Source organism: Dromiciops gliroides, chromosome 4 (assembly GCF_019393635.1).
Source record: "Dromiciops gliroides isolate mDroGli1 chromosome 4, mDroGli1.pri, whole genome shotgun sequence".
In the NCBI taxonomy this organism is placed as follows: Eukaryota; Metazoa; Chordata; class Mammalia; order Microbiotheria; family Microbiotheriidae; genus Dromiciops; species Dromiciops gliroides.
The window spans coordinates 165,163,981-165,178,985 of NC_057864.1; the positions used below are offsets into that span (position 1 = coordinate 165,163,981).

A 15,005-nucleotide genomic window follows, 5' to 3' on the forward strand; every position below is an offset into this window, starting at 1 on the left:
CTCCCACCCCACCCTCCATTCATTGTGGCTAGGCACAGTGGGAAAAGTGAATGATGTGTCAGGGAGGTTGGCCTGGAGAAAGTGGGAAGATTGGGAATAGGGGAACTATGAAGAGCTGCCTAGGTAATGGCATACCTGTGCCTCAGGAATTATAGGCTTTAATCCTAAGGGCTTTATCCTCTGGAATCTGTTGGTAGTTCCACTTTTACCCAGCATCACATGGGGTTAAGGCCACTATATCTAGGTGGCTTTTAAATTGAAAATGTTATCCCCACTTACTGAATGCTGTGAAAAGATACTGCCCTTCACTTCAACTTTTCAATTAGAACAGGGGGTAATGTGTGCTGTCAGTGTGAAGTCTGTACAATATGTTTGTCCTGCACACAACAGGAGAATGAATAGGAACATCTGGCCATTGCCTCTGTGAAATTGCGCAGGCATCTGTTTACCTCTTGGCTCTGTGACACTGACGGTTTCCAGCTTCAAATGCACAGAATGCTGTATCTTTGCCCTAATTTACCTCATTGCCTGTAAGCAGTTAGAATCAGAAATTTCCATAGCCAGTCTGAGTTGTACCTTAAGATCAATAGATATATAGATGTTCCAAGACAGCCTCCGCCTTTTTTTTCCCCCCTTTGGACTCCCTTTGCAATTTACCTTTTGCCAAGAATTGAATCACCTTAAGCACAGAAATATGGCCTCAGTAAAGAAACCAAAGGCAAATGCATGGCACATCTATTTTTATCATCAAGTGCAGAAAGTAAAAGTCTCATTTGATGTACTCAGAAGTAGATTTAGCTCAGGACATTAAGAAATATTGCCTCTTCATCTCTGGTCCCCATATATTTCACTTGGGGTCTAGGCACCCTGTGAAATCCTAAATTACCGTATATCTGTTTTCCAGTTTTGTCCTTTAAAAATAATGTTCAATTTTTCTTATGTTTTGAATTCTTTTTAAAGCACCCAATAAAATAACAAGAGTTTTGATTTTGTGGTCCTGGGGGAGGGTAAGCAGTTCTGGTCCTCCAATTTCAGTTTCATATTCAGTTGCTTTTGTGTAAACCTATTCTACTAATACAGGTCAGCAATTCACCTGCAATTTAGGGAGTTTGAGAATTGGATGCACCAAGTGGTTAAGTGACCTGTCCAAGGTCAAACATTTAGTATATGACAGAGGCAGGACGAGATTCCAAGGGTGGCTCTCTATCCACTATGCCTTGCTTCCTTTCAACAAGTGTTAAGGATGTGTTCTTCATTTAAAGCATGTGATTCTTGAAACACATTGGCATTTCCTGTCTTTATAGCACAAATAATACATGCTATTGAGGAAGGCTTTTTATCATGCCCCTATGTTTCAAAAACTTTGAACTATTTAAAAAAAAGAAAAATCCAATTTTTAATTAAAAAAAGCTAACTCTTCTCATTTAAAAAATAGTTCTTGGAGGTGGGGGAGGTGGGGCATGACAGCAGTAGAGTAAGCCTAGTAATATTTAATGATGGGAAGATACTGGTTTTAGGTGTTAAGAATTATTTCAGACCTTTTCTTTTCCTTGGATAGTTCAAGAACAGCTTCAAGTTTGTCATGAGCTTGGTCCTCAGGGAAGGAATTACTTTTAATCTGTGGATTGATAGGTGTAGGATTCATTGCATGCCTGCAAAGTGGTAAGTACAGTATGGAACATGGGAAAGACAGCCCTTAGGGAGAACAAAAGGCAGGCTGCAATTTCTCCTTTCTGGCATTTTTTTTTTTGGAGGGAGGTTATTATTTGTATGTCTGTTTATTTATGTGAAATCCTGAAGAGGGTTTTGGTATGGCTGCCTCTTCAAACTGTAATCAGGACTGCTGTTCAGTGATGGGTGCCTTCTTATGCTCCCATTTAATTAAGATGGGCTTCCTGGAATAAATGGGCTTAGGGTAAAGGGTGGGAGGTGGTTTCATGAATGGCAAACAAAAGCACATGGCAGGATATATTTTAATCAAGCTAGGCCTGTTCTGTTCCAGGTTGAAATTGTGACCCACACTGGACCCCATAGACGTCTTTGGATGGGTCCCCAGTTCCAATTCAAAACCATTCACCCTTCTGGCCAAACCACAGTTATATCATCGAGTTCCTCTGTGCTTCAATCTCATGGCCCAAGTGACACTCCCCAGCCCCTTTTGGATTTTGATACTGATGACCTGGATCTCAATAGCCTCAGGTAAGAAGAATTTAGAGAATGTCTTGAAGATCAAGGTAAATATTGCGGACTTAGTTCCTAAATTTATTTGTATTTCTTTGGAATAAGAATTTAAAACTTTGGGGGGGGGGTTGAGCAATGAGGGTTAAGTGACTTGCCCAGGGTCACACAGCTAGTAAGTGTCAAGTGTCTGAGGCCAGATTTGAACTCAGGTCCTCCTGAATCCTAGACTGGTGCTTTATCCACTGTGCCACCTAGCTGCCCCTGAATTTAAAACTTTTAAAAGTTATTTTGGCTTACCAGATTTTGTTCATCACAATGTGGTTTAATGGAAGGAACACTGGATTTGGAATCAGAACACCTTGGTTCAAATACTAGCTCTTTCACAATGATCTAAAGATTCTGAACAAGATCTTTTATTTCAGCCCTCTGATTTTATAAAAAAAGGAACCTGAAGCCTGAGAAAGCAACATTTCTTTGCTAAGGTTCCTCAGGTAGTAAGTAATAGAGTCAGAATTTGGTCTGTGGTTCTACTATTCCAAATTCAGCACTATTTCCCCTGCACTACTGTTTACATGTAACATTCATAAAATGCTAGTTAACTATAAAAAAACCAACTCTACTATAAATGTCAGCTACTAGTATTCTTTTCATGTAAACACTACCATATTGAAAGACCAAATCTGTCTTTTCCAGAGTCATTCTTGAATTGAGGCAACCTACTTATTAACCACAATTGTTTCTTCACTGATAGTCCTCATCTTTCCACTAAAACTACTCTCTCTGAGCCATAATCTTTTAATTACCAAATACTGTGGCCTATACTTAGTTTTCATTCTACTTAACCTTTCTGCAACTTTTGACACTACTGAGCATCCCTTCCTCTCACGCCTCACTTCTGTGTCATAACTCTCTTGGTTTTCCTTCTACCTCTCCAGTTACTCTTCTCAGGTATTTCTTGTTTTTCTTACACTTTCTGCCTCCAAATACAATATAGGAAAATTTGTGGGATGCAGCTAACTTGATACTTAAGATTAAATGTATATCTCTAAACACATCAATATAAAAGAGAAAGAGGAGATCAATGAATAGGGGATACAATTTTTAAAAACTAGAAAATGAACAAATTAAGAATCCCCTATTAACCTCTAAAATATATATCCTGAAAATTAAAAGAGAGATTAATAAAATTAAAAATTAAAAAACAAAACAGGGGACAGCTAGATGGTGCAGTGTATAAAACACCGGCCCTGGATTCAAGAGGACCTGAGTTCAAATCCAACCTCAGACACTTGACACTTACTAGCCGTGTGACCCTGGGCAAGTCGCTTAACCCCAATTGCCCCACAAACAAACAAACAAACACACAAACATTAAATTAATAAAGCCAGGAGCTGGTTTCATGGGAAATAAAACAATAAAATAGATAAACCATTGGTTAATTTGATAAAAAAGAAAGAAGAAAGCAAAATAATTATCAAAAATGAAAAGGATAAATACACCACCAATGAAGATGAAATTAAAGCAATTAAAAGCTAATTTCCCCAATTATATGCAAATAAAACTGACAATTTAAGTGACATGGATGAATGTTTGTAAAAACATAAATTGCCCAGATTAACCAAAGAGGAAAAACCAAAAAAAAAAAGAATAATAAATTGATCAAGTCATAAATGAACTTCCTAAGAAAGAGTCCCCAGGACCAGATGGATTTATATGTGAATTCTATCTAACATTTAAAGAGTGATTAATTTCAATAGTATATAAACTATTTGAAAAAATAAGAGTCCTACTAAATTCCTACTGTGACACAAATATGGTTTTGATATCTTAATATGGAATATCCAAAACAGAAAAAACTCTAGGCCAATTTCTTTAATGAATATTGAAACAAAATTCTTAAATAAAATACTAGCAAGGAGATTACAGCAATATATCACAAAGATCATAAACTATGATTTGGTGGGATGAATACTGGGAGTGCAAAACTGGTTCAATGTTAGGAAAACTATAAGCATGATTGAACATATCAGTAAAAAAATCATAGGATTATCTCAGTAGATGGAGAAAAAGCTCTTAACAAAATGCAACATCTATTCCTATGAGAAACACTAAGCATAGGAATCAAGCTTTTCTTTAAATAGTAAGCAGTATCTCTCTGAAATCAAAAGCAAGCATTATCTGTAATGGGCATAAATTAGAAGTCTTCTTAGTAAGATCAGGGGTGAAGCAAGGATGTCCATAATCACCACTATTATTAACATATCGTACTAGAAATACTAGCTATAGTAATGACAAGAAAAAGCAATTGAAGAAATTAGAATAGGCAAGGAGGAAACAATTGTTACTTTTTGCAGACAATATGATAGCATATTTAGAAAACCCTAGAGAATCAACTAAAAATTAGGTGAAACCATTAACAACTTTAGCAAAGTTACAGAATATAAAATAAACCCACATAAAATGTCAGCATTTCTATATATTACCAACAAAACCCTGAAGAAAGAGATGGTAAGAGAAATTCCATTTAAATTTACTGCAGACAACATAAAATACTTGGGAGTCTGCCTGCCAAAGTACCACCTAACAATTATCAGATTGGCTAACATGACAGAAAAAGAAAAGGACAAATGTTAGAGGGAATGAAGAAAAATGGTACACTGATGCATTATATATAAAAATACTTTTCACACATAAAAAGACAGATCTAAACTATTAGAGAAATATTAATCGCTAATGAGTAGGCAAAGTCACTGTAATGAAAATTAGAATTCTGCCTAAATTAATTTGCTTATTCAGTGCCATATCAATCAAACTACCAAAGAATTCTTTTATACAGCTAGAAAAAATAACAACAGAATTCATCTGAAAGAACAAAAGGAATATTAAGGAAATCAATGAAAAAAAATTGTGAAGACAAGCACATCCAGATTTAAAACTATATTACAGAGTAGTAATCATCAAAACAATCTGCTACTCACCATGGGATACAAAGTGGGCCAAAAGTCACAATGTTTTAATAACTTTCTGAAAATTATTTTTTCTTTATTTTTTGCCATTTACGAGATTTGACTTTTCACATAAAGTAAATTCATTTCCTATATATGTACATGATGCTATGGTATTGTAAATTAAAACAAAAAATAAAGGAGTTATTAATATTGAAACCCCTTTGTGACTTTTGGCCCACCCTGTAGACTGGTTGATCAGTGGAATAGATTAGTTACACAATACAGAATATGAAATGAACGTTGTAATCTAGTTTTTGATAAACCCAAAGATCCAAGTTTTGGGGAAACAAATCACTATTTGACAAAAATTGCTGGGAAAACTGGAAAGTGGTTTGGTAGAAACTAGGCCTAGACCAATATTTCATACCGTATACCAAGATAAGGTTAAAATGGGTATATGATTTAGACATAAAGGGTGATATCATATTAGCCATATTACACCATAAAAAACCCACAAAAATAGATTATACTTTAATTCATACTTGGGGTTCATCAGTATTCTCTGAAGGTTGATAGCATTTTTAATCATGTATCCTTTGTAATTTTCTTGGATCATTGTATTGATTAGAGTAGCTAATTCATAGTTGATCACCATTATGATGTTGCTGTCACTTTGTACAATAATCTCATGGTTCTGTTCACTTCATTCTGTATCAATTCATATAGGTCTTTCCAGGTTTTTCTGAAACCACCCCACTCCATTCCATCACAATCATATATCACAACTTCTTCAGCCATTACTAATTGATGGGCATCCCCTCAATTTCCAATTCTTTCCCATTACAAAAAAACTGCTTTACACATATGTGTGTGCATAGGTATATGTATGTATCCATGTATCTATCTGTCTATAGCTTTCTGAATTGATCTCCTTTTCTTTTTCTTTGATCACTTGAGACCTGGTGTTGCTGAGTCAGATGTTATGCACAGTTTTATAGCCCTTTGAGCATAATTCCAAATTATTCTCCAGAATGGTTGAACCGGTTCACAACTCTGCCAGCAGTGCATTAGTGTCCTAATTTTTCCACATCCTGTCCAATATTTGTCCTTTTCTTTTTTTTTTCTCCTGTTAGTGTGGTGGCATGTGATACCTCAGAATTATTTTAATTTGCATTTCTGTAATCAATAGTGATTTAGAGTATTTTTTCATATTATTATAGATAGCTTTGATTCCTTCTTCTAAGAACTGCCTGTTTATATCTTTTGACTATTTATCAACTGGGGAATGGCTCTTATTTTTATAAATTTGATTTAGTTTTGTTCTTCCTTCTCCCACTTCTTTGCATTTCCACAAAAGCCATCTACATTTTGTCTGGAATGAACTCATTCCATATTTCCACCTGGAATTCTTCTCTTCCATTAGCCCATAAAAACTTCTTTTATCAACACCCTCCCCCCACGCCAAAGAAGTGATCCTTCATTTCTCAAACTTTTCATGCTATTTTTTTTTTTTTTTTTAGTGAGGCAGTTGGGGTTAAGTGACTTGCCCAGGGTCACACAGCTAGTAAGTGTCAAATGTCTGAGGCCAGATTTGAACTCAGGTACTCCTGACTCTAGGGCCGGTGCTCTATCCACTGCGCCACCTAGCTGCCCCTATTTTTTTTAATAAAGTATTTTTTTTTCCCGTTACATGTAAAGATAGTTCTCGACTTTTGTTTATACAAGCTTTCCAATTTCAGATTTTTCTCCTTCCCTCCCCTCCCCCACCCTCCCCTAGACATCAGGTAATCTGATATAGGTTATGTGTGTGTGTGTGTGTGTGTGTGTATGTATGTATGTATGTATGTATATATATATATGTATGTGTGTGTATATACATAATAACATTAAACGTATTTCTGCATTAGTCATGTTATAAGGGAAAAATCAGAGCAATGGTGAAAAACCTCAAAATAGAAAAACAACAGCACCAAAAACAAAAGAAATAGTATGGTTCATTCAGCATCTATACTCCACAGTTCTTTTTTTTTTTTTTTTGGATTTGGAGATCCTCTTCTATCATGAGTTCCCTGGAACTCTTCTGTACCATTGCATTGGTGAGAAGAATATAGTCCATCACAGTAGATCAACACACAATGTTGATGATACTGTGTACAGTGTTCTTCTGGTTCTGCTCATCTCACTCATCATCAGCCCATGCAAGGCCCTCCAGGTTTCTCTGAACTCCTCCTGCTCATTGTTTCTTACAGCACAATAGTATTCCATTGCATTCATATACCACAACTTGTCCAGCCATTCCCCAACTCATGGGCATCCCCATAACTTCCAATTCCTTGCCACCACATAAAGAGCAGCTATAAATATTTTTGTACATGTGGGTCCCTTTCCTCTTTCCATGATTTCTTTGGGCAAAAGACCCAAAAGTGGTATTGCTGGGTCAAAGGGTATGCACAGTTTTATAGCCCTTTGGGCATAATTCCAAATTGGTCTCCAGAATGGTTGGATCAGTTCACAGCTCCACCAACAATGCATTAGTGTTCCAATTTTTCCACAGCTTCTCCAGCATTTATTATTTTCCTTTTTTGTAATTTTAGCCAATCTGATAGGTGTCAGGTGGTACCTCAGAGTTGTTTTAATTTGCATCTCTCTAATCATTAGAGATTTAGAGCATTTTTTCTTATGGGAATAGTTAGCTTTGGTTTCTTCATCAGAAAACTGCCTGTTCATATCCTTTGACCATTTCTCAAGTGGGGATTGACTTGGATTCTTATAAATTTGATTTAGTTCCCTATATATTTTAGAAATGCGGCCTTTATCAGAAGTACTGGACATAAAAGTTGTTTCCCATCATGCTATTTTTTAAAGTTTAACTTATGGGGCAGCTAGGTAGTGCAGTGGATAAAACAAGGGCCCTGGATTCAGGAAGACCTGAGTTCAAATCTGGCCTCAGACACTTGACACTCAGTAGCTGTGTGACCCTGAGCAAGTCACTTAACTCTCATCACCTCACCAAAAAAAAAGTTTAATTTTATTTTTAAAAAAGAAAGAGATAACCCCAAGTCTTTACAATTATACAACAGAGATGAAAGAATATACTTAGACAAAGGGCACAGGTATGAATTGAATATAAAGGAATGATATCAGTAAAGCATTTATTTTTTTTATCTTTTTTTTTTTTTTGGTGGGGCAGGCAGGGTTGAGTGGCTTATGTCTGGGGCCAGATTTGGGTTAGGGGCCTCCTGGGACCAGGGTTGGTGCTTTGTCCACTGTGTCACCTAGTTGCCCCATGATGACACCTCTAAAATAAAATTAAGGGGTGAGAGAAATGCACTGGAAGAAAGGGAAAGGGAGAGGTAGAATGAGGTAAAGTAGCTCACATAAAAGAAACAAGAAAAAGCGTATAGAGTGGAGGCAAAATGGAGAAGGAGTGGGGGAGTGAGTGAACCATACTCTCATCAGAACTGGCTCAAAGAGAGAACAACATACACCGTCAAGTGGGTATAGTAATATATCTTGCCCTGCAGGAAAGTGGGAGGGGAAGGGGGTAAGGGGAGAGAGGTGAAGGAAGGGAGGGCAGATTGGGGGAGGGGGCAGTAAAAAGCAAAACACTTTTGAGGAGGAATAGGGTGAAAGAAGATAGAAAATAGTGTAAATATCAAGGAGGGTAATACAGTTAGCAATAGTAACTGTGAAAGAAATGATGAGCAGGATGCTATCAGAAGGACTTATGAAAAATGCAACTCATCTACAGAGAAAGAACTGATGGTATCTGAATATAGATTGAAGTATAATTTTTTTTGTTAGTGCCTCTTTTTAAAGTTATTTTGTCTGTTTTCTTTTACAACCTGACTAATGTGGAGATGTTTTGCATGACTGCATATGTATAACTTATATTGAATTGCTTGATTTCTTAGGGAGGGGTGGGGAGGGAGGGAGGGAGAGAATTTGGAACACAAAATTTTAAAAAATCAATGTGGGGGGAAGCTAGGTGTCGCAGTGGATAGAGCACCGGCCCTGGAGTCAGGAGGACCTGAGTTCAAATCCGGCCTCAGACACTTAACACTTACTAGCTGTGTGACCCTAGGCAAGTCAGTTAACCCCAATTGCCTCACTAAAAAACAAAACAAAACAATGTGAAAAAATTTGTTTTCACATGTAACTTGGAGAAATTCTAAATAAATAAATTTATTATTATTATTAAGAAAAAAAATTGTATAACAGGTAGCTGTATTTTCTTATACCACATTGTAAACAAGTCTATGCTTCTGTGAATCTTTATAGCATTTCTTTTTTTTTAAATAATAAGCATTTTTATTTAAAATTTTGAGTTCTGAATTCTATACTTTCTTTCCTCCTTTCTCTCCCCCTCCCTGAGGTGGTAAACAATGAGATATAGGCTATACATATGTAATTATGTAAAACATTTCCACATTAGTCCTTTTGTATAAGATAACTTGAATAGAAGGGGGGAAAAAAGAAAGTGAAAAATAGCATGGTCCAGTCTGTGTTCAATCAATATCAGTTCTTTCTTTGGAGGTCGTTAGTATGCTTTATCATTAGTCCTTTGATATTCTCATGCTACTCTTTGACTGCTCCTGTACACTGAAACAAATTCTGGTTTGGATTATATTTATTTTTATCTGTGTCTTATCAACCTTGATAGAATATAAGCTCTTTAAGATCTAGGACTGTTGTCTTTTATCTTTATCTAATTCCCAAAATGCCTTGCATAAAGTTGGCACATTAGAATTTTTTAATTGAATTAGTCATCTAGTTCCTCCTATAATTGATACCTCCAGGTAATTTTTAAAAACATTTTAAAAATTTATTTTCAATTTCAAATCTCCCTCCCTCCACCCCTCTCTCACCCCTGAAAAGTCAAGAAATACAATATTCATTACACGTATGAAATCATGCTAAGTATTTTTATATTAGCCATGTTCTGAAAAAAAGATGAAGAAAGGAAGAGAAAAAAAATATGCTCCAATCTGTATTCCAAACCCATCAATTCTCTATTTTTCATCTTGAGTCCTTTGGAATTGTAGTGGATCATTGAATTGATCATAGTTACTAAGTCTTTACAATATTGTTACTGTAGGAATTGTTCTGGTTCTGCTCTCTTCACTTTGCATCTATTCATATAATTCTTTCCAGGTTTTTCAGAAACAATCCTCTTCATCATTTCTTATAGCACAGTAGTATTCTGTAACATTCATATACCATAACTTGTTCAGTCATTCCTCAGTTGATGGGCATTCCCTCAGTTTCCACTTCTTTGCCACCCAAAAGAGTTGCTATAAATATTTTTGTATGTGTGAGTCTTTTTCCTTTTTCTTTGCTCTCTTCTCAGGTCACTTTTTAAAGTTCCCTTTCTTTAGGGACACTATACTAAGGAATGTTAAATAAGTGCTGAGCTGTCTGTCATTTGTATTCTGAAGCTTTCACTCTATTAGCGATCTCTTTCAAACTATTCAGATGTTTTCAGATCTTTACAATTCAGGACCCCAAAATTCGTGGCTCCTGTGTACTTTCTCTTTCTCTGAGTCTTTGCATGGAGTAACATAGACTCTTACCTAAATTAGAGTCATTTTAGCCACTGGGTTTTGTTTTGTTTTTTTAATTAATTCATGTTTAATTGCTGTAGTATCCTATTGTAGGCTTATTTTCACTGCAGTTCATGATTCCCTATCATCCCTTGGCATCTCTCTTGCTCCCAGTGAATATTTGTGTTTCTGATCATATTTCTCTAAATGTAGATTGTAAGATACTTCTCCAAATGATTTTGTTTTATGATGTACTTCTTGGATTTCTAATTGCTTGAAGTCTGATTGTATCCTGTTTTCTGACCTTTTGATGTTGGCATCACCTTCCAATTAAATATCATCTGAAAATTCTATCTGAATATTGTTTACTCTTTCAAGTTACTGAAATGATACATTAATGATAAAATATTTTAGAGGAAAAAGCAAAGGAGAAACTCCGTATTAAATTTTATCTGTATTTTTTTCCTGTGGATTTTCTAACCTACTTGTTGTGAGGATTGTAGTCCAAGATATATGCAATCCATAGATTTTTTATTAGTTTTTCCTATCCTCTTTTTGTAAAGTAGCTTTCATGATCTCAGTGTTCTTTAGCAAATTAACTTGCTATCCCACAGCTTAGTATGTTAGTCTCTGTTAACTAAAAGGGGTCGTTGCCATGCTAAACAAAATTCCTAAATGCCCCTTTTTTTGCCTGTTTACCAGTGAAAATTCTGGGGAAAATTCTCATTTTGATTTGAAACTAAGAAATGGCTTCAGTTAACCTTTTTTCTTGTATTCCTTTTGGCAAATAATCCACCATATGATGGAAATATGTTTTTACCTGCCACATTGCCATCAGCAATAATATCTCTTTAGAACAAAGCAAAGCCACCAGTATAGTTGGCTAGACCTTCTGTTTCTTCTTAAAGAGTGACTCATGCTAAAAAGAGGAGCATGTGTCCTGTAACATTTTCCTGCCTTTAAAACAAAACAAAACGTCTATTGCGTATATTGTTTCTTCTTGCTTTCTCTATCTTTGGTCTTTGTTTTTCATACCTCTTCATACTGCCATCTTGAAACGTAAGAATGGCTGTCTTTCTAGTTTCTGTAGGATACAAACAAGCCAACAATTTCAGAACAGAATTAGTGCCAATAGTTTTTAGTGGTTTGGAGTTTTGCTTTAGAAATTCTCCCTTGCCCTTCACACCATCTCTTAAATAAATAAAATAAAATAAAATAAATGTTATGTGGTTGGTTTCTGTAAGGCCTTGTTTAATTGATCTGTTTACACTTTGAGAAAGTTCATACTACACACTTTTCAAGTATAGAAGCTATACTTGATTATGGTATTTTGTTCATTTCTTGGAAAAAGAAAATTGTGCTTTCATCACTTCTGAGGAACAACCCTTCCCCCTTCTTCTACCCTCACACTCATGTAGTTCCTTCTCATGAAATGTTCCAAAACAAATTTTAGTCAATGCTTTGAATATTTATTGAGCATCTACTATGGGCAAGGTACCAAGTGCTTCAAGAGATAATAGTATCGGGGGCAGCTAGATGGCGCAGTGGATAGAACACCGGCCCTGGAGTCAGGAGTACCTGAATTCAAATCCGGCCTCAGACACTTAACACTTACTAGCTGTGTGACCCTGAGCAAGTCACTTAACCCCAATTGCCTCACTAAAAAAAAAAGAGAGAGAGAGATAATAGTATCATTTAAATATTACTCCCCCCCCCTTAAGTTGCTATATCTTTTCATAAAGAAAAGTGAACTAAACGAAGCAAAAAAATAATTTTTCCTTTGGTTTGGACATATAATTTCATCATGATAAGGAACAGCCCACTGATCCAGATCATCAACTCATATCTAACTTAATATCTTAAGTTGCCTTTGTGTATTGATTATCCTTGTCATTAATGACTTTGTCCCTTGGCCCTCATGAAACTCTTTGATTTGGAATTCTCTAATGCATTTTTCATTTAATCGTAGGTATACATAGAGTATGAATCTGGGTTACCAGTATGCCCAGGTCACATTTTATGCCCCCATTTTTATGTATTACTGCATTGTAGATCTATGTGTGTCTTATTCCAATCACTAGATTTTATGCCGTGGTGTTTTCCCTTGTCCTCTTACCTCCAATAGAATATAAGCTCCTTGAAGGTAGGGACTGTTTTGTTTTCTTTATCTGGTGCTTAGTAGGCACTTAAATGAATTGTTAAATGAATAAGATCAGGAACTATGTTGGACCAATACCATTTGATCTTCCCTTCTGATTAATAGAATACTCTACACATAGTAACCATATAATAAATGTTTTTTGGATGAATGAATGAATATATGTGTGTAAGACATTCCTTATAGAAAAACAAATATCAATAAAAATGGCAAAAAGCATGACCATTTTCATGAAACAGGAATCTAGTTTGTGTGTTTGTATGTGAGTATACAGTACATCAGAAGTATAGTGGGTAAAGAGCTGGCCTCATCAGAATGACATGGGTTCAAGTCCCACTTCTGACATATAAAAGTTGCGTAACAATTACTGATTTACATTAGCAGAGCAAGTTTCCACACAAAGGGCTGAAAGTATAGCAGTTCTGTAGGAGCTCATGATCCACAGCAAAGATAGAGGGAAGTGATTTGAATAGATAGGAAGTCAAAGGCCATGCCATATTGAGGTTTATAAAATGCAAATCCCAGTAGAATAGAAGCTCCTCTGAGGGCAGGGATTATTGGCTGGTTTTGTCTTTGTATCCCCAGGGTCTAATACATAGCATGGAACACAGAAGGTGCTTAAATATGTAAATAGAACTGAATTAATACAGAGGCTCCAAAGCTGTCCAACCACAGTCAAACAAGATTAGGGCAAAAGGAAAAGACTTGATCCCATTAAATATTCAGCACTGTGTCAGAGAGGAGGGACAACTAACATCCAAATAGTCTTCTAAATAAACTTTTAACTAACTATAGGTTATATTCCTAGAAAAGAAGATAAAGGCTAAAATAAAATGAGCTTTCCATAATGCACCAGTGCTCAGAGACAAAGTCCTATTCAGAAGGAATAGAATTCTGGTCTCCATGTTATAGTCCTAACAACCTCATCTCTGACTAGTTTCCTATATGTACTACATTTCTTCTTTGTTTGGAACTATAATTTTATTTATATAGGAAACCCTTTGTGTGGAAACTTGCTCTGCTAATGTAAATCAGTAATTGTTACAATGTACAATGTTCTTCTGGTTCTGCTCATCTCACTCATCATCAGCCCACGCAAGACCCTCCAGGTTTCTCTGAACTCCTCCTGCTCATTGTTTCTTACAGCACAATAGTATTCCATTGTATTCATATACCACAACTTGTCCAGCCATTCCCCAATTGATGGGCATCCCCTCAACTTCCAATTCCTTGCCACCACGTAAAGAGCAGCTATCTTGGTGATTTTAAAAGAATAATAAGAGAAGAAAAGAAATACACTAGAATTTTGTTTTTCTTTCATTCTCAGTTGCTTATTGAAAAAAAAAATTTTAAATAATAAAAGAAGATTGGCCACTACAAGATGATTTGGAGGGAAAGGGAGGCTACCATGCCTCTCAAAACTATATAGTAAGGCCTAGAAGGTTTATGATTTCTTATTAGTGAAAAGTGTACACCCATCAATGAAATCACAGATCTTTAGCATTAAAATCCATGCCACTTATTTTGGCACTTAGCCATATACTGGTTTATATTGATACTTTCCTGAGCTTGTATCTTGTCATCTCAACTTGACTATAAGCCCCTAGAAGGCAAGAACCAGCTTTTACTTTTTCCACTCAATGCCTTACTTAGTGAGGCTACAAAACAAGTACACAATAAACTGTGAGATTAAAATTGGATATTAGATCATAAATCTACCCTACTTAACCTTTCCCTTAATTTATCTCCCAGACTAGTAAATGGAAGAAGCTTCTGGTTTTCTAGATAGAGCTTTTATTGTATGGTAGTCACAAGGTGATGTTGATTAGAAGGATAGGAAAGTAGAAATACAATACAAATCGTCTTAAGTCTAGGCTTAGTCTATATTCCGTATAAAACTCACCAAAAGTCGGGGCAGCTAGATGGCGCAGTGGTTAAAGCACCGGCCCTGAATTCAGGAGTACCTGAGTTCAAATCCGACCTCAGACACTTGACACTTACTAGCTGTGTGACCCTGGGCAAGTCACTTAACCCCCATTGCCTGCAAAAAAAAAAAAAAAAAAAAAAACCTCACCAAAAGTCGAAGGCCACCTTTGGGGAGAGAGACTGAGTCAAGCGCGTGCTGTTAACCGAGAGCCAGGCCGAGTCAAACTCCAGTCCACGTCTGTCTGTGCA

General features: G+C 36.1%; 1 protein-coding gene across 1 annotated transcript in view; it reads left to right on the plus strand.

Annotated features, from left to right (window-relative positions):
- Positions 1–15,005, plus strand: part of BCAS3 (BCAS3 microtubule associated cell migration factor) — a 789,343-nt gene that overhangs the window by 432,423 nt on the left and 341,915 nt on the right. The window contains exon 23 of the mRNA XM_044003231.1: positions 2,003–2,199. Within this exon, the coding sequence (XP_043859166.1) occupies positions 2,003–2,199 (197 nt within the window). The remainder of the gene's footprint in view (positions 1–2,002; positions 2,200–15,005) is intronic.